At 42.9% G+C, this 25,715-nt stretch overlaps 1 protein-coding gene across 1 annotated transcript; it reads left to right on the top strand.

Moving 5' to 3' along the window:
• Positions 1-580: 580 nt before the first annotated feature.
• Positions 581-25,432, top strand: LOC115330712 (isoinhibitor K-like). The gene is made up of 3 exons (XM_029992628.2): positions 581-641; positions 5,848-6,018; positions 25,358-25,432. The coding sequence occupies exons 1-3, from the start codon at positions 581-583 to the stop codon at positions 25,366-25,368; spliced, it is 243 nt and encodes an 80-aa protein (XP_029848488.2). The 3' UTR covers positions 25,369-25,432.
• Positions 25,433-25,715: the final 283 nt, after the last annotated feature.

The raw sequence follows: 25,715 nt of genomic DNA on the forward strand, positions 1-25,715 counted from the left end.
CAGCGCCGAGAATTAAAGCGCGTGACGTTCCTGGGTGCAGTAACTAGAAGGTTGCTGATGTTATGACGAAAACTACAAAAAGTAGAGAACTTCGAAAACAAGGGTTCCATGTAAATACAGATAAAATATTGTTTAGGTATTGTATTGTGAATATTTCTTGTTTGATGTACGAGCTTGATCAGTAAAATCTGATGACCACTGTTTTTGCGCAGGTGTTGTTGTGTATTCTGGTATAAAAACAAAACGGCCGTTAAACCCATAGCATGTGCGTGTTCCCTCCATATACGTATGATTCACTTTTTTTAGCACCAAATTAATTTCTCCGACGCCAGAATGATCTTACACTGCGCTTTTTTGTTTTGTTTTAGTTTTGTATTTGTTGCACACTAAAAACAACTGGTCGAATATGCATCAAAAATATAGAAAGTGGAAGCTGGCAATGTCTTGCGTTTCCGCTAATGCATCAACACTCATAGTATAAAAAGCCCTGGGTTTTGTTGCAAAAGACATCTCCGCCCTTGGACGTTCCGACACTTCAAATTTGAGTTGCTAGTCACCGGCAAGGTTGTTACAGTCAACAATGCATTTCATTTTCATGGTGAGCGTTGTCATTCTGGCCTGCAGCGTTTTGAACACCCAAGGTAAATTACACATACTTTTAATTTTGTTTCACTTCTGCTTCATATTTGTGCAAATGGGCTATCTCCCTAGAATGTTCGAGCATTGCGTATACAGGGAAGGTCGTGAGCGTTATTTGTGGAGGATATTCGCATGGGTAAATTTGAGATAGATACCAGTGCGTCTGGACTTCAAAACGCCAGGCAGTTTTTGAGCTAAGCAGCAACGAAAGATGTTGACGTTTCCACAGTATCTGTTTTTATGAATAAAAAAGAAAGATATGTTTTAAGAAAATATTTACTTGAGTTCGGTTGAAGATATAACAAAAATACTTCCACTTTTATCTTTGCATGCAAAAAGGTGTACTAAAGTGTACATAAATAAAGAGGACATATGAGTTATTCTGGTGCACACTTGGTAATCGTGTTTTGGGGGTTTACCCTATTAAACGTGGAAAAGAAACAAAAATAAAAATTTTATTATAGAGCAAGATTTCTATGAGCTTCCAACCACAGAAATATACCGGTAGACTTACTGCTATTTATGAACAAATTGAATATGTTAGCGATAACCCCGAAATTTACTTCTCACTACCCTAGGAATTTTGTTGGTATTAACTATAGTAAACAATACAAACTGCCCAGCTGAAACCCTTATTGTTTCTAATGAAACAGCGCTTATGTTCTGTTTGTTTATCCAATATTGTTTAACGCCTTCATATATCCAAGATAGGGTTAGTCACATATTATCATACTTTGGTTGCGAGCACATTTGAAACATTTGAAACATTTCTTTATTTCCATCAACGATGGGGGAAAACCAAAGAAAAAAAGCTGCGATTTGCAGCTTGACCGGCCCACAAATATAGTATTAAACAAACTACTTTAGTGTGGACGTAAACTTGTCGAGAACTACCTAGTCTCGTATTGAAGACAATAAAAAAGGCCTACTACACAAAACAATTTGGATTACATGTATTGATATCTCCACAAATTTTGTCGAAGGCGCCGTATGGAAAATCTCAATTAAAGTAATTTTAAATATCAAACTATTTTCTATTCTTGGACACGTACGAAATATACATAAAATAAGCTTTCTTACTTACATTTTAGGAATAAAAAAAACTTAAAATATATAGCAGACCATCGAAATTGCAATATTTGATACAGCTAAACTAATGTTATCATCATCTACTTTTTGTTTTATGTGCTCCACAGAAAAGCGTAGTACATTTTCAGATGTCAATGCACGCTCAGTGGTGCCATTAGACGGTATTTTATGTAGGTTATAACAGTAGGGAACAAGTTGTAAATAATGAAGGAAGCAGCAATTGAACACAATAACATGTAAAGACTGTATACATAACGTTTCTCACAAAAAACGCTCGAGAAAATGAATTCTTTTTGAGCGCTAGTATATTCCCGAGCGCCAATAACATCAAGATCCTCCCCCCCCCCCCTCCTCCGCGAAAAGGGCGTTCGCTTTTTGTCAGCGCGCATTGCATGCCGGGTGCAATTACGTAGCGCCGGAAGTTGGCGTCGGCATGGTCTTCACAGTGTTCATTCGAAGAGTTAATTTTGCAGGTGAAGTGTTATTGCTGGCTGTGACGCTTTAGTCGCAGAGATAAAAGGTAAAAGCGACTCATATGACGAAGACAAGACGAAACAGCTTTCCTGTCTTCATCCTACATCCCGCTTTTCCTATTATCCCTGTAACTCACCAGCGCGCTCCAATTCGCCAAGCTCTAGTCACGTTTTATGGCACGGTAAACCTGCCGGAACAAGACGCCTGTACTACTGTATCTCGGTAAGAATAACATTCGCAGCACGGAAAAGGCGTGAGATTTGTACTCGCCGTAAGATCGTATAGTGTTGAAGTCGACATCGTCCCAAGACAGCGTCTTACGTGTTTCTCTTTTTTTTTTTTGAAATAAGACATTACGGAGTTTTAGAATAACGTATGCAATTTTAGCGCACGCTAGCGCTAAAGTTAGCGCTTCTGTTAGCGCACGCCGCACAAAAGCATTCTAAAATAGCATTTCTCCGCCGCGACGCAAAAGCCCAAGTATTTCGCCCTTGCAACGCTACCACGATACAGTAACGATTTTTATTTTTCTACGAAATGCTGTAACTTGAGAAAACAGAAGTTGTTTGGTCCAGAGTGACATTTTAGATTTGTTTAAACATGAGAATGCGACCCGAACGGTCAACCGGTTGTGTCTGCTTGCGTTGCCTCGGCAAGAGCAGTCTCCTGCACTGACCTACGACGAGAAACGTTCGTGCGTCACAAACAACAAGCTGCCGCTGATCGTTGTCCACCTTACTGGGTTTTCCAAACCAAGTGCTATGTCGCCCCGTACTGGAAAACGCAGTCGCGAGGATGTCGCCGACATCGCGCTCAGGATGCCGCCAAAGCGGCCGCAGCCATGGTCCTGGGAGCCGCCTTTTCAACCTGCGCTTGGCTTGGCTTTAGCCAACTTCTCACCAAGAAATTCCGTACGCACGCAATCTCCAAAAAATAGCGTACGCTAAAATAGCCCACGCAAAGCGCAACACGTGCTTAGCGTTCGGCGCATGCGCAGTGGCGACGAGGCTATTCTTTGCATAGGCAAAGCTTTAGCGTGTGCTATTCTAAAACTCCCTATATGGCGTCTATCATAAGTTGCCTGTCCGCTTGCTATTTCGGAGGCGCGGCTGAAAGAGTTGGCGGCAGTGGAGTAGCTGATGTTGCTCTACCGACTGCCTTTTTTGTCAGACTCCCTGCACTCGTCGTAGGAGCTTGTGCGGAAGGCAGGGAGTGGTCGCCATATTGACAAATGACGCAGCCATGGCTAGCGCACTTCGACGCAAGTATCTCAACCGGCCACAAGCTTGCGACACGGGGTTGATTCTATGCTTGGAATATTTTAATTTCTCAATTCGAACAAGAGCAGCCAGCATTATTTTTAGCACAGAAAGAGATTTATCAATCGATTTCTATGAGAAAACCGTCATAAAGGACCGTCACTGTGACGTGTCGTCAGCTTGGTGTCGCGTCATGACGTCTCACGATGTCGTTACGGCGACACCACCACGACGTCATAACGTCACACCGTGATGACGTCACCATGATAATATTACGTCGTGTGATGTCATACTGCCTTTTGACGCCTTAATATCACGCGCCTCTGTGACGTCACGTGATACAATGACGTCAGTTAACACCATGACGCCATGTTAAACCTCGATGTCAGATGACACCATGATGGCGTGGGACGACACAGTCGTGACCCAACGTCTTACACACACAGCATGTACCCAGCCCATTCACAACAGATTCGATGTTCCCGGTTTTTTCAATATGTCAGCTAGTGCAATTTTTATTTTGGCCATGACAAACAAGGCTTATTGAAATTATCTAGGCGTTAATAGCGGCCGGGACTATGCACAAAACGGTGAAATAAAAATTAAAGGCCAAAAAAGGTGGCCAAAGTTGAAAACAAATGATACGCGGATGTTTACAAATAAATCAAACTCGATGCCACGAGTAGCACACGCGCTGGGGATCACCGGGCGACTATTAAACTTACACACACCCAGTGTGGCGGTAACGCGTTACAAATAACGGTGTTACCGGTAACGTAGTAACGTATTCGTTACTTTTTTCAAATCAGAGGCGGGTAACTTACTATCGGTCTCGAATAAAATGCGAACGCTAGAGCCCGTAGCCATCGAGAATGCTACACCTCCTGGGGGCATCTGGAAACTGATAAGACTGCGGGGTGAAGAGTACAATCTGTGTGGAATATGTATTCCTCTTATGTGTCCTCCACAAAAATTTGTATTGAGGTGGGCCTGGAAACCCTGCAGGAAAAAAGGAGAATGAATCGTCTACAATTTCTCTACCTTATCGTTAACGACGAGCTTGGAGTAGACAAAGATGATTGATTATATTACATTTTTTTGCCCCAGGTCTACTAGGCATTTTCGCAGCAGAACAATAAAAGCATTTAGTTATGAGATTGATTGATTTTTCTACAAATCAGCCTGTTTCTTTAGGTCTAAACTTAATTTGAGCATCGTCACTCGCTGAGTTAACTCTGCATATTGGAGCAATTGACTTTGACAAGCGCTTTGGGGGGAACGTAAATGCACCCGATTTATAGAGTGCTCATATTTACGCCGTATATTCTTTTTTTACCTCTGTTAAATATATCTACTTATCACGAGTATAGCGTTTACAATCTACACGGCTGGGGGATGAACGCGGTCAGTGCACATCGGCCAGAGAGGCCGATGTATAAATTACAGGCTAAGAGAACACGCGCTCTCAATGACGCCATTCATTGTGGCAAATATGGGTGTGAACCGATATGGTACGAAGACACAGTTATCCTGGGTGTCTAGACATCAAACAACGAGGGAGATTTTCGAGGCGCACAACATATCGCGACGTGGAAATGGCGTTTGTGTAAGTTCGCTTTGATCGCTTTGTTCGATAGCGAACTGGCGTTCCTGGGGGCACGTCTATGAAAGTCATAGTCCATGACAAGGTAATAAGGATTGCGTCCTATTTATTCACGGCGGTCTTTATGTGTTGCTTTCCAATAAATTTCAGTTGAGAGTCAGCACTCTGCCTGTCTTCGCCTCCTCTTGTCCTTCGTCTTGCCCCTGGCGCTGTTTTATGTAAAACCAATTCGCCAAAATCGTTATCCTACTGCCAACAATGAAAACATTATCAGTTAACTATTTTCTCCGCGCAAGGGGGACACTACAATGTTCTCTAGGATTCTTCTATTACAAACCTCTATAAGCTGTTAACTTAAATAACACATGAACTGACCGGCGTAGGTGAATCCCAGCTTTGTGACTAACGTTAGGCGCACTGAATTACAGTCACTGATAAATTAAAAAAGCTGGGAGTGGTCTGTTGAGATCACACGCTTCATGCTTTGGGATTTTTTCTTCACTGTTCTTATCGGCTATTGTTACAACATCATTGGCCGCGGAGCGATGATGAGACACTCAACGCCTTGAGATTCTTTAGCTGTTGTTTACTGTAGTAATGAATCACTATTTGAGCGTGTTTTATATTAGTGGGGTGGTGTACCTACATCGCAAAGCCGACTTTCTATGGCTAATATTGGTTTAAGCCGCATTTGACAGAAAGCTTTGCACACACATGTTTGACTTGCAAGCTATCGTAGACAAACTAAAATACGCGTTTGTAACTGAAGACTCTTATTTTTAGGGTTTAATCCAGATTGTAACCTTCCTAAGGACGACGGGCCGTGCAGAGCAAGGATTCCAAGTTTCTACTTTGATAATGTTACCAGAACGTGCCATATGTTTATGTATGGTGGATGCGAAGGAAACGGAAATAATTTTGAGAGTCCAGAACAGTGCAAAGAGGAATGCGAAGGTAACACTCGAATAATGAATCGATTATTCAATCATTTAAATATGCTTAATTTGTGTTAATGCGTTCTTGATTATGGCATGTTTTATATTCGACACCAATTAGTTCTGTTTTCAAGATAGTAAACTTGGTCCGCATTTGTGGGGCTGAAAATGTTAGCATTGGTGAGTATATCGATTGGTGTTATTTATAATGGCCTATGTACAAGGAAAAGCAGTCGAGTTGGGATTGCTTACAAAAAAAAAGGTGTACGTAGATTTAAATATATACGGTATGTGTCCTGATGTGGAAGTGGCGTGTTGTTCACAATTTATGACGGAAGTAAGCGGCAGCCCTTGAATAATGATTCTATATCGCATATTACTCTACGCGTATTTCCCTGTAGTAAATGAATCGAGGCGTGCAGTATGACAATTCGTTTCTAAAATACTGTATAACGGAAGTAAATATATCACATCAACAAATAAGCACGAAATTCGTATGTAAGATGTTTCTTAAAATATGAATAAACATTTCTACATGTTTTAATAAGGCAAGCGTATATGTTCGCTAAGATTTATTTGTATTCTTTGCTGTTATACCAATAATGCCAGTTGTCGCTTTTGAGCGGCAGCTTTTATTCAAAATAGAAGTTGGTGACATGAATCCTACAGCGAATCCGTTAGGAAATCACCTATAAAGTTGTGAACAGAACGATACTTTTAATTAATTTGGCTACCTTTGTCTTAAGTGAAATACAGGCAGAGAAGTTATTTGTAACATTATATTAGCCTATTTCTACCTTAAAGATGAATTTTAGTGAAATAATATTGCAAACAATGTTTTTAATAGACATTTATCCGAGAACTGATAACAGCAGAGCATCATAACACAGTCGATCATCTGACATGTGAAGAATAAGACACCCTGTTTAACTACACCTCTAGATAAAATCTTAAGCTGATCGATACCTTGTAGTAAGGCCCATAAAACCAATCACCGATTGTTACCCATTAAGACAAGAAATCCGGTAACTACAGGTTTTCCCGCTTATTTTAATCCAAGCAACGGCCAATTTAATCCAAGTGCCACAAAATGTAATCCTTGCGCTTCCCAATTTAATCCCGGGGTTAGTCAATTTAATCCACAATATGCATATATGCACTTATTGCCTTCAGTGGTCGTGTTTTGCTTACACATTTGGTAACTTAGAACAATTGCTTATACAACTAGATTTTTTGGGGCACAACTGATTTTTTTATCCCTATTGTGATTGCCTGGAGTTAGTGGTCCCACTTTTGACGAGGCGTAATTGATTACTCTTTTTGTAACCTGGAGTTATTGTGGCACACTCAAATTTATTTTAGCTGAATGGACGTTTTGTTTAATCTTTCTTAATACTCAACATAACATTGCTAGAGTTCAGATGGTAGAAGTACAATTGCATTTTATGATTACTCTTTTTATTACTTTGTATTATTATTGCTCCAATTTATCTATATTGAACTCAGTTCACATTATTATTCCTCTTGATTACTTCGAGTTACTTTCAACCTAGTGGACTTGAATTCGACCGAAATGACATTAGGATGACTCTTTTCATTACTTTGAGCTTTTCATACACTTATTTATTATGAGCCTAATGTATATTGCAATTACTCTTGATTACTTTGAGTTACTTTGACCCAATGAATTTGTCCTATTTCACAATTTGTTAACTCTTCTGATTACTTTGAGGTCATATTCAACCAATGGACCTTTTCCACATACCGACGGCACCAGGCGGTGGCTGCACGAACTAAAAATCGAGGAAGTGACCTACCTGCGCTACCAATCGATAATGGGAGCTACGCCACCAGTTTCTTCGCTCTCTGAGTAGCGGCGCCTGTCCAACGCGACTTTAAAGAGGGGCATCCGTGGCGTCCACCCAAACGGCGTGTTTTCCTTTCCGTCGACGTTCTTTTTTGTGTAACACAATTATATATATGCTGCAGTTGCGTGTTCTACTCGCTGCTATACAGCCTCCTTCCGAATTTCCTCGATTTTTCGCACCGACTTCCGTCGCTTGGCATCGGGCGCTCGCGCGTGCGCAGAACGCTTCTCGGAAAAGGTCCATTGGTCTTTTAACTGCTTGATTCAGATTTTTATTGCTCTTTTGTCCCAAATAATCTTAATTTGACTTAATTGACATTGTGATGACACTTGATTATTTTCTGCTACTTTTCAGCTAATTGATTTATTTTTAGCATAATTGACATGATGATTAATATTTTCTGACTACTGACCCAATAGGCTTTAAATCTGTCCAATAAACATATTGGTGACAATTTTGAGCACTTGGAGTTATTGCGCCACCAATTTAACTATCATGAGCTCAATTTTCATTGCTATTACTCTTGATTATTTCAAGTTACTATGGACCCAACAAACATTAATTGGGCTTAATTGGCAGTTTAATGACTCTTAACTGCTTTGAGCTAATGTCAAACCCATTGCGTTCTTATGAGCTAAATTTGCATTATGATTACCCTTCTGATTGGTTTGAGCTGCTAATGACCCAGTACACCAGTCTGCTCAACAGTCTGGTGACTATCTTGATTACTTTGGGTCAGCCAAGCCAATAGAGTCAATTTAATAATTATTAGTTAAATCGATAATTTGATTACTTTTCCATTACTTCTGTTACTTTTGAGTTACTTTATACTTCACTTGAACTACCGCGGAGACCAGAGGGCGACGTCAGACAAGAAGTCCTTCCAGTGAGCCCTGCTCCTCGTCCGACGGCTTCCTTTGGTGTCCGCGATACTTCCGAGGTGAGCGAAGTATGATTCCGATATTAATAGAAAAATGTGAAAGCCGTTTACAACTCCCTGTAACGCCGAATTAGAGCGCAGCTCTTGAGGAGGAGGAGGGAAGGGTACTGGGGGGGTCAAGTGACCGGAGGGGGGTCACGTGACTTGGGGGTCACGTGACGATGACAATGCCGATGATGTCATCAGTGATGTCACTGATGACGTCATCAGTGACGATGACAATGCGGATACCGATGACGTCATTTGTGACGTCACTGATGACGTCACCAGTGATGATGACGATGACGATGCGAATGTCGGTGACGTCATCAGTGACGTCATCTGTGATGATGACGATGACGATGCGCATGCCGGTGACGACATCAGTGACGTGACTGATGACGTCATCAGCGATGATGACGATGACGATGCGGATGCCGGTGACGTCATGAGTGACGTCACTGATGACGGTATCAGTGATGATGACGATGCGGATGCCGGTGACATCATCAGTGACGTCACTGACGACGTCATCAGTGATGATGACGATGGCGATGCAGATGCCGGTGACGTCATCGGTGACGAGGACGTCATCGGGGGGGCTCACGTGACCTCAGGGGAGTCACGTGACCTTGGGGAGGGGGTCACGTGACCTCGCGGGAGGGGGAGTCACGTAACCTCCGGGGGTCACGTGTCCTCCGGGGGTCACGTGACCTTGGGGGGTCACGTCACTTTGGGGTGACCTTGGAAGGGGTTACGTGACCTTGGGGGTCACATGACCTGGGGGTCACGTGACCTTGTGGTGACCTTGGGGGTCATGTGACCTTGGGTTGCCCTTGGTTACGCCGACGGCGACGGCGACGCCGCTCAAGCCGGAAACGGGCGCCTAACCGCCGAATTCAGAAACCTTACTCAAACTACACTCAAACTGAAGGGCCTCTCCACTTCCTCGAGGAAGTTGAGGGGCCCTTCAGTTTGACTGTAGTTTGAGTGAGGTTTCTGAATTCGGCGGTAAGAGCTGCGCTCTAAAATGTAGAGCCCTTCCACTTTACGGGAAGGTGGAGGGCCAGCGAAGCTATTTTTACGACGTCTAGGACGATGCCTAGAGGACGACGTCTAGGACGACCTCAAACGTGACGCCTAGAGGACGACATCTAGGACGACCACAAGGACGACGTCTAAGACGGCCTCAAGGACGACGTCCAAGGCGACCTCGAGGACAATGTCTAGGACGACCTCGAGGAAAATGTCTAGGATGACCTCTAGGACGACCTCAAGGAGGACCTCACGGACCACATCTCGGACGATCTGAAGGATGACGTCTAGGGCGACCTCGAGGACAACTTCTAAAACGACCTCAAGAACGACGCCTAGAGGATGACGTCCTCTAAGCTTCGTCCTTGAGGTTGTTTGAGAGGTTGTCCTTGAGGTCGTCCTAGAAGTCATTCTTGAGGTCGTCCTCGAGGTCGTCTAAAAGTTATTTTTGAGGTCGTCCTAGACGTCGTCTTTGAGGTCGTCCTAAACATTGTCCTCGAGGTCGTCCTAAAAGTCACCCGTGAGGTCGTCCTAGACGTTGTCCTCGAGGTCGTCCTGGAAGTCGTCCTAGAAGTCGTCATGAGGTCGTCCTAGACACTGTCCAAGAATATTGGGACAAAAGAGTGGAGAAACAACCCGATATTATGACGCTCCGTCAATCATGTTTTGCTCCAGGAGCTGATCTCGGGGATCAAATCTGACGCTTTCTGGACGATGCACGTATTATATTTTATCGCTGCCAAACAGCAGAAAATTAGGTTCGTCCAGCCAGACACCTTTCTCCCCTTCGTCAGGAGTCCAGCTGAGTTACTTTTTCGTCCACTTTAACCGCGATGCCCGGTTCTCTATTGCTCTCAATTGGATTCTTAGCTGGCCCACAGGGATTTAGTCCAGCAGCTCCCAGACGACGTCTCACCATCCATCGAGACACCGTGAATCATGATCCCTAATACACAATTTTGAGAATGTCGACGGTCGACAGTCGAGGGTCGACAGTCGAGGGTTCGTGTGGCTTGCCGGAATATAATGTTCCTATTGATCAGATGGGACGTCGACCTGGGTCGTCCTGGAGTTTACTCTTGAGAATTTCAGAAGCCGTAGCTTGTGCTACTCTGAGTTCCCCAGAAAGATAATGCTGCTTCAGCTCAGCCTGGTGGCCACGGATAATAGCATTAAGATCATTTTCTGCGAAGTTCCGTGCAGCTCATAATTTTCCGATTGCTTGTAAAATATCCGTATTTAAACAATAAATTATTGGGGCAGAATATTCATATCATACTCTTTAAGGAAAGCAAAAAAACAACAAAAAAACATAGGTGATTTGAAATGACTACGACGTAAACAAGAAAAAAAAGGAATTAGGAAACAAAAATGGAGCCCACCGGTGACACAGAATCCAAAGCCTGGCGGCGAAAACGCAGCATGGCGTACCGCATCAACCAAAAAAGAAGCATTGGCTATTTGTTAGACGTGAACCAAAAGTTATGCCCCAAAAATAAAATATATATTTGTTTTAAAGTAAACATATTCGGCAGACATCTGCCCATTTGGATGAGAATAAAGGTCCTAAAAATGTAGCTCCAGCCAAATTTTGAAAGGAAACCCGACGTTTCAATACCAGCTTCGTCTTTTCTTCAATGGTGATTGAAAGCACGCGGAGCAGCAGCAGCTCTTAACCTCGTCTTCTTCAAAATGAAAAATATAAAAATTGACAAAAGTTTAGAAAACTTTAAAGGTTATTTACTTCTATGGAGACGGTCATCTCTTGAGCCTTGTCGGAGGTCACGGAGGCCATGTGTGTCCACAGATGGGCAAGGCGCCCAGGTCCCTGTTTAGGCACCCTGGCGTGTGCTGGATTTGTCATCACTCAAAGAAAAGCCTTTTTCGGATATGCTGCCCTGTGTCAATCACGTGCGCATTCGCGATGTCGATTTGATGGTCTAGGATATCGCAGTGTCAGCGATGATGCTGCGCTCATTGGCGTACCTCCGCCCGTTGTTGACGTGGTGGAGGATTCGCTCGAAACTATTTTTCTTCCTGCCGATGTAGGTTGTGGGGTACTCTGCGTATGTAATTGTTTAAACCACGCCCTGGTGTTAATTCCTTTGGCCGACGATGAACCTTTCCAGTGTGGGCACGGGCTTGTGGGCCGCCAGAATTTCTTCTTTTCCTAGTACTCGCGCCAGCGCTTCGTCGGTCCCCTTTACGTAAGGGACGCTGATGCGCGCCACTCGATGGGGCTGTCTTTCTTCTAGTGCTTCTGCGGAGACCTTGGCGTCGGGGGATGTGTTCAGTGAAGCTACTAGAGTAGCCATTACTAACCATAGCAACCAAGCGTTGTCATTAGGAACCACAAAATATCCATACAGTAGCCATTAGAAAAATGGCTACTCTAGCACCTTCATTGAGCGCATCGTCCGACGCCATCAATCAATGCGGAGGGCAAATTCGTCTGCTTCTTGCGCGGGGGGGGGGGGGGGGGGGGGGGGTAGCGGTGACGTCAGAACGCCGAGCCCTGATTGGCTGATCGCGACCCCCTATCTCAGCGTCGTCTGCTCCTTTGCAACGTGGTCCCCTCGCAACTTCGTCTACGTCTGTCTAACCTTTCCTGCGACTTTCGGAAGTGCAGGTCTTTACGAGCGAGCTCGACTTCTCCTCTGAGAGAGCGGTGAATCTCCGACAGACGCAGGAAAGGTAAAGCAGTGATCGCTTTGACTAGCAGAAGTAAAGCAGACGACGTTAACTGCGCCGACCGCGCCAACCCGCCGACGCCGTTAAAGAGTGAAGGGTCTCGCCGCACAGGAAAGGAGGGAAAAAATGAAAGCCGTTTACAACTCCCTGTAACGCCGAATTAGGACGCAGCTCTTGAGGAGGAGGAGGGAGGGGTACTGAGGCTCACGTGTTATCGGGGGGGAGGGGTGGTCACGTGACCTTGGAAGGGTCACATGACCCCCTCGCCAAGGTCACGTGGGGGTCACGTGACCTGGGGGTGTCACGTGACCACGGGGGTCACCTGGCCTGAAGAAAAAATTTTCCGCTAGATTTAGCGGGGAAATTTTTTCGCTAGATTTAGTGGGGAGATGTTTCCGCTAGATTTAGCGGGGAAATTTTTCCGCTAGATTAAGGTGGGAAAATTTTCCGCTAGATTTAGGGGGGAAATATTCCGCTAGATTTAGCGGGGAAATTTTTCCGCTAGATTTAGGGGGAAAATATTCCGCTAGATTTAGCGGGGAAAGTTTTCCGCTAGATTTAGCGGGGAAATTTTTCCGCTAGATTTAGGGGGGAAAATATTCCGCTAGATTTAGCGGGGAAATTTTTCCGCTAGATTTAGCGGGGAAATTTTTCCGCTAAATTTAGCGGGGAAATTTTTTCGCTAGATTTAGCGGGGAAATTTACCCATAATGCACCGCGCGGTTACGCCGACGGCGACGGCGACACCGACGCCGCTCAAGCCGGAAACAGGCGCCTAAGAGCTGCGCTCTAAAAGTATTTGGGAGGGAACTTGCGAACACTAGCCACCCTCACTCTCTGTTCTTAGCAAACAAACCTCGGCGCCTCGGGACACCCCGCCAGTGAGTCCTTTGACTTCTCTCCTTGATGCGCGTCTGCTAGTTGTTTGAAAAATACAACATACCGCTCGAGTTATTTCGTCTGCCCTCTCTGGAAGGCGAAGTCAAGCTCACTCGTAAAGACCTGCGCTTCCGAAAGTCGCAGGAAAGGTAAGACAGACGCAGACGACGTTGCGAGCAGACGACGCTGCAAAGGAGCAGACGACGCTCAGATAGGGGGTCGCGATGAGCCAATCAGGGCTCGGCGTTCTGACGTCACCGCTGCACCCTGCGCAAGAAGCAGACGAACTTGCCCTCCGCATACGTGCGCCAAATGCGCCCCGCCACCAGAGTGTCGAACCGAAATTTCTATCGGTCCGGTTCCGGTTCTGGTTCACGGCTTTCGGTTCGGTTCCGGTTCAGTTCCGGGGAGCAAAAAATAACGGTTCAAACCGGTTCTAACCGGTTCGAACCGCTAAATTGAGACTATATTTTCCACGTTGTTCTGGCCATATACACTATTTACGCCGTGAAACGATTAACTACAGGGCGTCACAAAAGAAAATTTACACGGTCTTTTTTACCGCAAAAATAAACTAGGCATCGCCGAACGCTCATTCACCGCCCAAAGGTGGAGCTAGAGGCCACAACCAGGTGCCAAAGTTTCAGCCCGATCCGATAACTTAATCAAAAGTTATAAGTGATTTTCTGAAAAGTTCAATGGGAAAATTGAGCCCATTTTTGCCTGTTTTCGGTTTCTGGTGCCATAGAGCCCCATGTGTTTGAAAACTCCGTCGGCCGCCATTTTCCCATTGAATTTTTCAGAAAATTATTTATAACTTTTGATTAAATTATCGGATCGGGCTGAAACTTTGGCATCTGGTTGTGACCCCTAGAGCTACCTCTGGGCGGAGAATGAGCGTTCGGCGATGCCTAGTTTTTTTTGCGGTAAAAAAGACCGTGTAAATTTTCTTTTGTGACACCCTGTATATAGCTTCTTCGATCGTCCGTGCAATTTACTTTTGTTTTTAGGTACCAAAATATGAAATTCAGTTATTTAGTTTTGACGCAAGAGTAGAAGAAAATCTACATTAACGCACATAACGTCGCGTTCATACGACTCGACATCCCTTTGTTTACCAGTAACATATATTTTACCTGAATCAAAATGTTTACGTACAAGAGTGAAGAGGTGAGCTTGTTGGTACATCTGTAAATAGATCAGCTTGAAATTTAGAACTATACAAAATTTTCTTGTCCTTTCTTTAAGTTTAAGTAAAATTCTAAAGTTCAAGCTGATTTATTTACACGGTATAAATTATAGTCGCGAAGTGTGGTAGGTCGCCTAAAATACCCGTGATTGATACAACTTTGTGTCGCAGTGTTAAAAGTGAAATCGTAATTGTGTCATTGAACCAAGGAATTAAATACATCACATCAAATTATAAAATGAGCACCTCGTGCCCATATATATTACCATATATTGTTTACGAAATACACTTCACAATGTATATGTATAAGATGACACAACTTAGCTAAAAGCAATGAAATTTTCAAAATGTCACAAAAGTGTTAGAATAATTCCTTTCGGACTATTTTTTATGGGAACACCGAGCGGTAATCAAAATGCTTGTTGTTCTAACCAAATATTGTTTACACTCAGTACCGCATGCATGCGACTAATCATGCAGCAAGGAGTAATCGCAATTGTTCACCCTAATCTATACGCACCTTCGCACTCCGATCGAATCTGCCCCAAAATAGCGCTTGTCCAAGTGAACATTTTCTTATACAGGAGAAGCTGGCATAGCCTGGCGGTTGAGGTTTGTTCTTGAAAAGATGCCGGCCAATTTAATTTGCAAATGAGCATCACCCTTGCTAAGTGATGACTTTAACGCGATAGGGTTAAGGAGCTCATGTCGCAGAAAACCCGATGTCGGTGACGTGACTAGAAAATCTTGGTTGGTCGATATGATGATGACGTCAGATCTACATGCCCTCGCGCAAGAATTTCAAACAACCCACAATGCTCATGTGAAACGTAACATCACGCGTGGAATAAGAGTGATAAGAACATGACATGTAATGCGAATTAAAATTCGTCGTATGTCGCAAAGGATTTCACTTTTTAAAGCAATTCCTTTGCCTTAAAGAAAAAAAAATTAAGAATTTTAGGTGGGATTTGAATCCAGGACCCTTCGGTTGCGAGTCAGACGCTTTTGACTAGGCCACGCGAGGCACGCTTTCGTGGCAAATGAGAATGCGATGCAAACGAGGCCCGTTAAGGCTGTCGCGTTCCACTTTTAAAGGCGAAGCTTAAGCGTCCTCCAAGATTATTTTTTGTTATGTAAAACGAAGTAGTAATTCACGCTCTACTCGACATGGCAGCTACATAATTGGACACTTTCTGACGGTTTGCTTGCGTAATTGTCATAGTCCCACCGGGCGCTCTTGTTTACTTTGTTTTTGTCCAGCCCACAGACACATAAAAGTAATGTTCCCCACATAAAAGAGGCAATAACAGACTTCTATATGCTTGAGAAGTTATATGTGTGCGGAACACATAGTTATTTAAATTAACTTCAAAAACAGGAATGTGTGTAAGGCTGTCCCATATCACTTAAATGTGGCTGTCGAGGATGAAAATGCCGGAAAAGATTGGCAGAACATTTTTCAGATAATTTGGGGGCATTGCTTTAGGGTGGCCGGCCACTTATTTATGCTGTCAAATATTCAGTTAGTAATTCAATATATTTTTATAACGATCAATAAATTTTACTTTATAAAGTTCTCATTACCGCTCGAGACCGACGCGGAAGGACGATACTCGAAACTACGCGAGCTGTAGAGTCTGCTAAAAGTGTTTTTCTGTTTGCTGATTGGCAGTGTGAAACATCGGGTTGCAGGGTACGTCAAAGAGGGCTCTGTGCTCACATAATCGATTGGAAGTCATATACATAAAATGTTCAAACATACTGAGGTAATCAATGTTATTTTTCTAAACAATCCCTCACACAACGCCTTACTGCAAAAACATATGCGTAAAAATGCACGCAATGAAATTTATAATTTTACATAAATATGGCGAAGGACAGACAAAGATTCTTAAAATCGTAGTATAAATCACATTTTATTAGCTTCCATGAGCTCGAAACTTCGCGAAATACTGCCTCGGGAGGCTAATGTTATATTCAGTTTTACCTCCACATGTTTTGCCCTCACTTTAGAACGCTATGCTTGAATAGTCATGCGCGCTAACATATCTCTAGGCTGCCATATATCATCACGAGACTGCTACAAAAATTGCACAACTTTACAATTAGGACATCTATTGCTAGTGTTGCAAACATCACATTTCACCAGAAAGCTTAACTGTTTAACATGGTATGCACGTGACATCATCACACTATAGGCTGGTGGTCATTGCGATTTCTTCTTGCTGAGAAGATCGAATTCGATGGTGTAAAATGCAAGCTGCAGGAGGTTAAGCCCAGTGAAAGCCAAGTATTTTAAAAGCACGTATTACTATTCTTAGTGCATCGTCGTGAGGAACAGCGCGAGCTTCTGGAACGACAGAAACGTGCTATTTTGCAAGAGCCTTTTGCAAACAAAGTAGTTTCCAGGGTCACGCGTTTTGGTCTGCGCCAAAGATGCGGGGAAGAGGAACCTTTACAACACATGTTTTTAAAATTAACCCCCTCTCCCTTACACACACGCACGCCCAAACACACACACACACACACACTTCTTTTTACAGTGGAGCTATTAAGGGCTAGTTTTCCCAGTATCGTGTCCGTCTGCAAACAAATGACGACACTAAGCTCTGGACAGCTACCGACATCTATAAGTGACGATGGCAACCAGACAACCGACTTGCTGGTTGTCTGATTGCCGCCGTCGCGCCATAGATGGCGGCAACCTCTACAGCCTTTCCACGCTGACTTGCCGACTTGCGGCCTGCCATTACTTCATTCCCACCTAAGTACAGCTTCGCTGGTCTTCCTTCTTCACCGGAGTGGAAATGCTGATAGTATTTCTGAGAAATTGCCTCCTCCGTTCGAGTGTGCTAATTCGACAATTTTAGTTTTCACTTGTTAACAGCAACCCTTCACTGCTTTTATTGTGCATCCCGTGAACTTTAAATGGGTCATAAAACGATAACGGGTTGGAATGTTCATGACTTTTCCAAGGCGTACTGGTCCTAGTATGACCCAAATATACTCGCACAGGCCGCCACTGATTCAGAAGCTTCTTTGTCGCGGTGAAATTGCGAGGCCCAAAATGAGACTATTTCTTTTAGAATTGCCTTTGCAAAGATTGATGTCGTAATTGTGGGATTAAACCCACCCGCCTGACGACAGTCGAGCGCGGCTCATGGATTGAGCAAGAGAACTGCGTGAGCACTGTACATCGGCTCGTAACAAGCAATGCCTTGGTGGACACTTGGGTAGTGGCTCGTGTCCAACCACTGCGGTAATGAGGATTTATTTATTTATTTATTTATTTACACAAATACCTGCTTCGCCGTTAGGCATTATGCAGGGGGGAACAAAAGAAAAACGCATTCAAAAAACACTTTCAGTAACGCAATCGACAATCATTCAGTACTACATTTTCACTCGACCACGCTTCTCCGCAGTCTGTCATAAAAGACGTCATTATTGATAATAGCTATCAGTTCTTCCGGTAGGGCATTCCACTCCCGGGCGGTTTGAACAAAAAATGAATAGCAAAAACAGTCAGTACGATAACGATACGCTGCCGCAGTCTTAGAATGATTCCGCCTTGAAGATACATGGTGTGGTTCGAGAATGTAAAGACCCTTTTCAATGCCCGTTTCCCCGTGATATATACTGTGAAAGAATTTTAACCTTAAACACTTTCTTCGAAGTCTAAGAAGGTCCCAACCCACCCTATTCTTCATTTCTGTACAGCTCGAGTACGGACTACAATCGCCTGTGACAAACCTTAATGCCTGATTTTGAATTCGCTCTAACTTATTCGCGTGGTAACACTGAGGCGGGTCCCAGATAACACAGGCATACTCCAAAGTTGGTCTGATAAAAAAAAAAAATGTTTGTCTTACGCTACGAGATGTATTCTTAAAATTCCTCCGAATAAAAAATAACATCTTACTTGCCTTTGCTACAATACTATCTATGTGGTCATTTCATTTTAGATTATTCGAAAAATTGACTCCCAAATACCTGTGTTTATCTACCCGCTCAAGTTCATAGTTTTTTATCTTATATGTAGCAATGCTAACAATAGATCGAGTAAAACACATGTATTTGCACTTTTTTATATTCAAGCCCATTTACCAATGATCGCACCAGCGTTCTAAAATACCTAAAACTTTTTGCATCATACAGACGTCTGCGTCATTTTCTATAACTCTGTATAATACACAGTCATCCGCAAACAGCTTGAAGTTTGACTGTATCCCCTCGCAAATGTCGTTAATAAATATAAGAAATAACAAAGGTCCCAGTACACTTCCCTGAGGCACCCCCGAGGTTACAAGTACAGGTGAAGATTTTTGACCGTTTAATACAGCACTTTGTTCTCGCTGAGATAAGTAAACAGCAACCCAATTTATAATATTTTCATTAATTCCTATTAATGTAAGCTTATTCGATAACAAATGATGTGGCACCGTATCAAACGCCTTACAGAAATCCAAGAATATACAATCTACTCGTTTTTTGTTGTCAATGGCGTTTGAAAGGTAATGTGTAAATTCAGCTAGCTGAGTTACACACGAATAACCACGACGGAAACCATGTTGGGAAGGAGAGAAAAATTTTCTGGAACTCAAGAAGTTATATATTGAGCTATATAATATATGCTCCAAGAGTTCGCACGCAACACATGTCAGAGACACGTGGGCGGTAGTTTTCAACAAGATTTCTTGATCCTGACTTAAAAATTGGAGTAACGTTTGTTTTTTTCCAATCGTCGGGAAATATGCCAGTTGTTAGTGATTTGGTAAAAATTATATGTAGGTATCTTGCACTTTCCTCTTTACAATTGTGAAAAATTACCGGCGAGAGCTCATCTGGTCCATATGCCTTTGAAGTGTCTAGGTCTCTTAGAAGTGTTATAATCCCGTCCATTCCTATTATTACTTCTGACATAATAGATCTTGCTATTCTATCAGGCACAGAAGGAATACCTCCAAGAGCGCGGGGTGAAAAGCTGATTTAAAGTATGTGTTAAAAGATTCCGCTTTTTCAATATCACTGTTCACTAAATTGCCATCCTTCAATAAACCAGAAATTGAAGTATCCTCTTTTTTATTTGCCTTAACGAATTTCCAGAATTCAGTAGGGTCATTTCTTAATTTGTTTTCAAAAGACTCGTAGAAAGTTAGTTTACTTTCTTGGATATCTTTTTTTAAGATTTGCGGTTATCTCCTCAAGCTTTTGTTCTAAGATATTGGACGGATTTTTTCTATATTTTTTGTAAACCCGACTTTTACGTTTTATTTGTTTTCGAATTGTAGCATTTATCCATGGTTTATGTTTATTATTTTCCCTAATAGTCCTGGACGGTATGTGAGAATCAGCGAGCACCTTAATTTTATGCTTAAAAGTTTTCCATAATTCTTTAACGTCGCACTCTTTACTGAGATCGGAAAAGTAAGGGAAATATGCCGAGAGCTCTAACGAAATACTTTCATAATTACCCTGTCCGTACATCATTACTTTGCGTGGAGGCTTTGACACCCTATTTATTTTATGCAATGGTAATTCACATACAACTGCACTGTGATCACTTATACCAGGAATTATGGAGACATTTGAAATAATACTAGGGTTATTCGTCAGTAACAAATCCAAAATAGAGTTTTTTCTTGTCGGTGAGAGTACGAATTGATTTAGAGCAAATGAAATAAAGAGATCATTAAAAGATTTATACAAGGTGGAACTGTCATCACTAGTATATGCAGTGCCTGCCCAATTGATATTGGGAAGATTAAAGTCCCCTCCTACAATAATAGAACTATCAGAGATAGTGGACAGTATTTGACCAAGTTCATCGATATATTTATTGTTGGGGGACGATAGTAAGCGCCTAATACAAGGGTGCCTCCTTTGGGCAAGTGTACTCGGCACCAAACAGATTCAGTATCATTTGGCGGCACTTGAAGCTCACTGCTTGCCCACCGTGAGTCTATCAATAAAAACACCCCACCACCATGCGCGTAGCGGTCATTACGATAGACTGCAAAGCCCTTAGGAAACACTTCGCTATTAAGCACTGAGTCATCGAGCCACGACTCAGTGCCCATGACTACGCATGGCTCTATTGCCTCTACTAAACAGAAAACTCCTCTACTTTATTTTTATGACTGCGGCAGTTTATCAACGGAACCGTCGGGCGGGCATTTGAAGATATGGATACATTATCAGAAGTTGTATGAGCGAAAGGTCTATGTCATTCTTGTGTTCTTACATGTCTATTACCATGCACGAGGACCGCCTTCTTTTGTTCAGTATCCTAGATATACGCTTCTCCATTCACGATCAGCTTATCGTACGACAAAAAGACTTTGTTAGCCTTGTTTAACCTTATTTCTTTTGAAACATCCCATAACATACGTCTTTTATCGCGAAGTGTTTTGCTAAAATCCTCTGAGACACTGTAGTTGGTATTTTTAAATTTGAACCCCGCACGTTATAGGCTTTCTTTTTCATTCCACGACACAAAGTTTACAATAATTGGCCTTTTCCCATTCGCTCTATATTGCCTAATCCGATGTGCCCTTTGAATCGAAATGGGGTTGATGCCCATTTTATCACTACAGAGTTGTAGCACATGGTTCTTCGATTCTTCCCATGTCTCATTGCTCTTCGCATCATCTATGCCGTAAAACACCAGATTGCACCTTCGACTGCGGTTTTCAAGAGCATCAATCTGTGCTTGTAGATTTTTGGTCAATCCCTCAAAACCATCAACACGTTTTTCTAACTGGTCATTGTACTTAATCAAGGTGTCCAGTTTCTTTTCAAATTCTTCTTGCTTACTTTGAATACTGGAAAGTTGTGTCGTAACCCTGTTCATGCTAGCAGTTAGGCTCATAAGCATGGATTCCATATTTGCCATCTGTTCAGCCTTCGTAGGGGGGCCTGGATTCAACTCGACATCACCCGCCAGTAATAACAACAATACTAAAAATACCAATTTTCTCCAAAACCTACGGTGCACATAAAAGCAATGATGCTTATAACGTGTATACGTCATTAGGAAAACGTCTTTGGGTGGAGCCGGTAGGTAAAAACAAACTCTAGGATAATATCCAGAGTAAACAGTACCAACCTGCATGCGAAAAAAAGCACGGTGAACTCATGCTGGGATCTCTGCCGGCTCCAATTCCCGAAGAAGTGGTGGCGTCGGTCTTATAAAGCCGCTGGGATAGTCCATTTGTTGCAGTAGGGGTGGCAGCCACGGGAACACTGAAGAACGCCCCCCGATGCAGAGCCGTCGATGTCATGGTCGCATTCGCTGTGAAGTCAGTGGAAATCCACCTGCTTGATGCGATCGTTGATGGGCCACTCCCGCCAAAGCCGTCGCTACTGATAAAGCAGAGTGCCGACAGGACTGTCGCCTGCATGCGAAAAAAGCACGGTGAACTCATGCTGGGATCCCTGCCGGCTCCAACCGAACGTTTTAGCCGAACTCTAACAATGCCTGCTCCAGGCATTGTTAGAGTTCGGCTAAAGCTCCCAGCACGCGTTTTCTTTTTTTCCAACCCCAGCGCGGGGGTATGATTAACGTTGGCGGCATAGCATAGGCACCAGGCCACGTGGCCGCTTCTGACTCCGAGTTGAGGGAATGAACGATGCTCATATTTCTCTAACTTTTTGGCGACTGCCATTGACTAGAAAAAAGAGCAAAGCCAAGTTCAATCAGTTATTAACGTTAGGGGGTGATCCTGAGTAGAATTTAGTGATGTATAGAAATCTTTTTATAGCTTCTTTAAGCAAAATACAGAGGGTGTCGAAATTTGGGCAATAACTTGAGAACGACGCTCGTGTGAGACTTACAGCGACTGCCATAGTTCGGCTGTCCCTCTGAGGTCACTAAAATCTTTTGTTTTTTATGTATTCCTTCCGTACACACATGTAGTTAAACGTGATATTAATAAGTCGCATTTAGTCATTTCAATACTTCTATTCTCGCGGACATCTTTCGGATGCAGTTAAGCAGGAACAAAAAAAGTATTTGGGTGCCTCAGTGATGTAAAATTGGACGTGCAACATTTTTTGTACTTCAACAAATACTGCTAAGAAGTAACCCCTGACGTTTATAGCTTGCGAAAATATGCATTAGTTTTCCCCTTCGCGGAATAGCAGATGCAGGAAAAATGAAGGAAAGAGACAGCTGTCGATCTCCTCCTCAACTCGCAATTTGAAGAAGCGGCCGCGTGATCTGAGGCTAATTATATACCGTCAGTGTTCATCATAGTCATGCCCTAGGCGGCTAGGGCTCGGAAAGCAAAAGCTTGGGCTGAGCTTCAGATATTTTTAGAGTAGGCTATTATCCTATTTAATTGACATGAGCCGTTACCCGAATGTTTGACGATGCTGAGTGTCAAGAACCCGTGCACTCGACTAGGTGTTATGAAAATCGCTTATGTCAGGATGTCACGTGACTCGGTGCAAAATCGTGATGTCATGTTAATCACGCTGTCAACAAGGCTAATACATCCAGTGGCTTCCTCAAATTAAATCGAGTTGACGCAGTGAGTCACGTGATGTCACGAGGTCACGTGACATTACTTGACATGTATTGACACCATGACGTCACGTGACAATGTGACACGTGGTTAATCATAGTGCCAATACAAAAGAGGCACGAAAACCCACAATTTACCATACGTTGTAATTCTGTATAGGACAATTTGATGAATAGAAATACAGCCGCCCATTTTTTATTCCCATATGTTCATTTTGTGATACTCACAAAAAAACAAAAAAATTACGTTGAACCATTTTGAACCGGTTACCGTTATATTTTTTTTGGTTCGGTTCCGGTTCAATTCCAAGATGGCGGCGAAGATTTTGGTTCGGTTCAGTTCCGGTTCGGCTAAAAATAACGGTTCTGTTGCGGTTTTCGGTTCGGTTCGGTTCCCGTTCGACAGCTTGCCCGCCACTCGACTCGGTTCTCTGCGTCACCGTCCGCCGTTTAACCTGGCAAGCTTTTTGACCCCATATTTTTTACAGAAAAGGAGCTACGCTTCGTAATTTGCCATGATAAAACCGACCTGTGAAATGCACCTTTGAACAAAAGTTTAGATTGCTATGTGCAGGCGCCAGTTTTTACGGCCCATTTTAGATCGAGCCTCGGTATTTCAACCGTTCCATAGTTTGACTGTAGTACTTCCAACCGTAGCCGACGGTACACGGTTCAATAGAACCAATCAAGCAGCGCCAATTGTGCATCGACACAGCGCAAGTTTTTTTTTGTTTTTTGTTTTTTGTTTGTTTGGCATCAAGGGTAAACAAGTCATGCGTGGAAAAAAAGCGGGGATCGCAGTGCATTCCCTATGCGTGATTAATTTGGAATAATTTTGCTGGTAATGGAAACGCACAATGGTGATGACCGAAGTAACGATGCACTTTCGGTGACACTTGACTGGCTCCATCGGGCCGTGGCGTCGGCTGTTATCGGATTTGAAGTGAAACGGAGTATGCGGAGCGCAAGTTCGGGGAGGGGGGGGGGGGGGGGGGTGGCTGCTTCTTTGACAGGGGTTGTGTTGATGTCATAACGCCGAGCTCCTGTTGGCTCTGATTGCAGGATTGTGGTTCAACATCAAGGCAGCTCGCTTTGAGGTCTACCCACTATCCTTCCATCAGAGCCAATCAGAGCTCGGCGTTCTTTCAAAGTCACCACAACACCTGCAAAAGAAGCAGACAAAATTGCGCTCCATATAGCACGCGGCATCGGGACAGTTGATCGCCGACGCTCTATACTCCTTTGAGACTGAAATCACCACCGCCATGACGTAGCGTTTTTGAAGAGGTATGACTGGCGTAATCATTTATTTTATTTTTACACACATTTTTCCACATGAAATCTTGACTTATTTTTGTTCAGGAGTCTCTAAACCCCAGTCTACGGGCCGAATCCGGCCCGGCGATGGGTTCTGGCCGGCCCCCGGATGGCCGCGGTCATTCCATTGACGCTCGGTGTGCGGCCAGAAGCTAGAAATGCAAAAATAACCACATGACAAAAAGAAAAAAAAAAAAAGAAAAAGGCACTGCGATACGCACCAAAAGTGCATACGAAGACAGCAGAAAGAACGAGAGAACAGTACACTAAAACGTGGGGTCTATCTCAATGTTATTTATTCTACATTGTCAGCAGGAGGATTCGTATTCGTTGTCCCCTGTTTCATGTCTGTGTAACAATGTTAAGACTTCTTAGAGTTTTCTTGCATACCGTGCTTACTATCATATGTCATAACTATTGTATATTGTTACCGATCTCCTATTATCATTAGTCTTCTACCATCTGTGCATATGCCAAAGTTTGTATGCGCTTTGGTACATTCCTGGTGAGTTTCGTGGGAAAAAACAGTTTTTGATGTAATAATTAGCATCGCATTTAAATAAATCATATACTTTCATATTATGAAATTGTTGCTTTAGTTTAAGTTTCTGTACCTCAATGCTTATTTAGGTTTATTTATTTTGTATATTCTTATTTATATTTACTTATTTATATTCCGACCCTCGACACTGCCACAAGTCCCCAATCTTACCCCTCAGCCAAAACGTTTCAAGACCCCTGTTCTTGTTAATTCGTGACTCGTAATGTGTCACAAATCACATCCAACGCTGCAGGAATTTACTAAAGTAACTAAATTAGAATGTGACGAATCACAGACAGTTCAACTGAAAAATATCTCATTAGGAAACTAGTGTGTAGTTTGATGTTCCTAGAAATTCTAATATTGCATAATCTGTTTTTGCTCCACAGCAAAGGACTAAACCAAGCCCGAATGAAGCCTCTCTAAAATCATGCAAGAGGAACCTATGCTCGGTCAAATATGCGTATTATTTAATAAAACAATTTGAAAGATAAAATGTCGATGTCTCCAGCGATGGCAGCGAATTCAACGCATTGAATCATTTCTATTTTTTTATCAATCGAAATTTTTAATTGCATGTACTGGTCGTGCAAAAACTCTACATTGTCAATTTGGATTGCCTCCTTTTATATTTCAATGTACTTTTTGATATACAATAAACATTTTCAAAACGTTGCAAAATGTTTACATCACAAAAATGTTATGAAGCATATAGGAAAAAAATGTAAATGTGGCTTGTCTACATCT

This window comes from Ixodes scapularis, unplaced genomic scaffold, assembly GCF_016920785.2.
Source record: "Ixodes scapularis isolate PalLabHiFi unplaced genomic scaffold, ASM1692078v2 PGA_scaffold10__122_contigs__length_95168666, whole genome shotgun sequence".
Classification (NCBI taxonomy): Eukaryota; Metazoa; Arthropoda; class Arachnida; order Ixodida; family Ixodidae; genus Ixodes; species Ixodes scapularis.

Excerpts from the sequence above, each read along its gene's own strand:
- LOC115330712 (XM_029992628.2), top strand. The coding sequence starts at position 581 with ATGCATTTCATTTTCATGGTGAGCGTTGTCATTCTGGCCTGCAGCGTT. Across the intron at positions 642-5,847 it reads CAGCGTTTTGAACACCCAAG|GGTTTAATCCAGATTGTAAC; the intron begins GTAAATTACACA and ends TCTTATTTTTAG.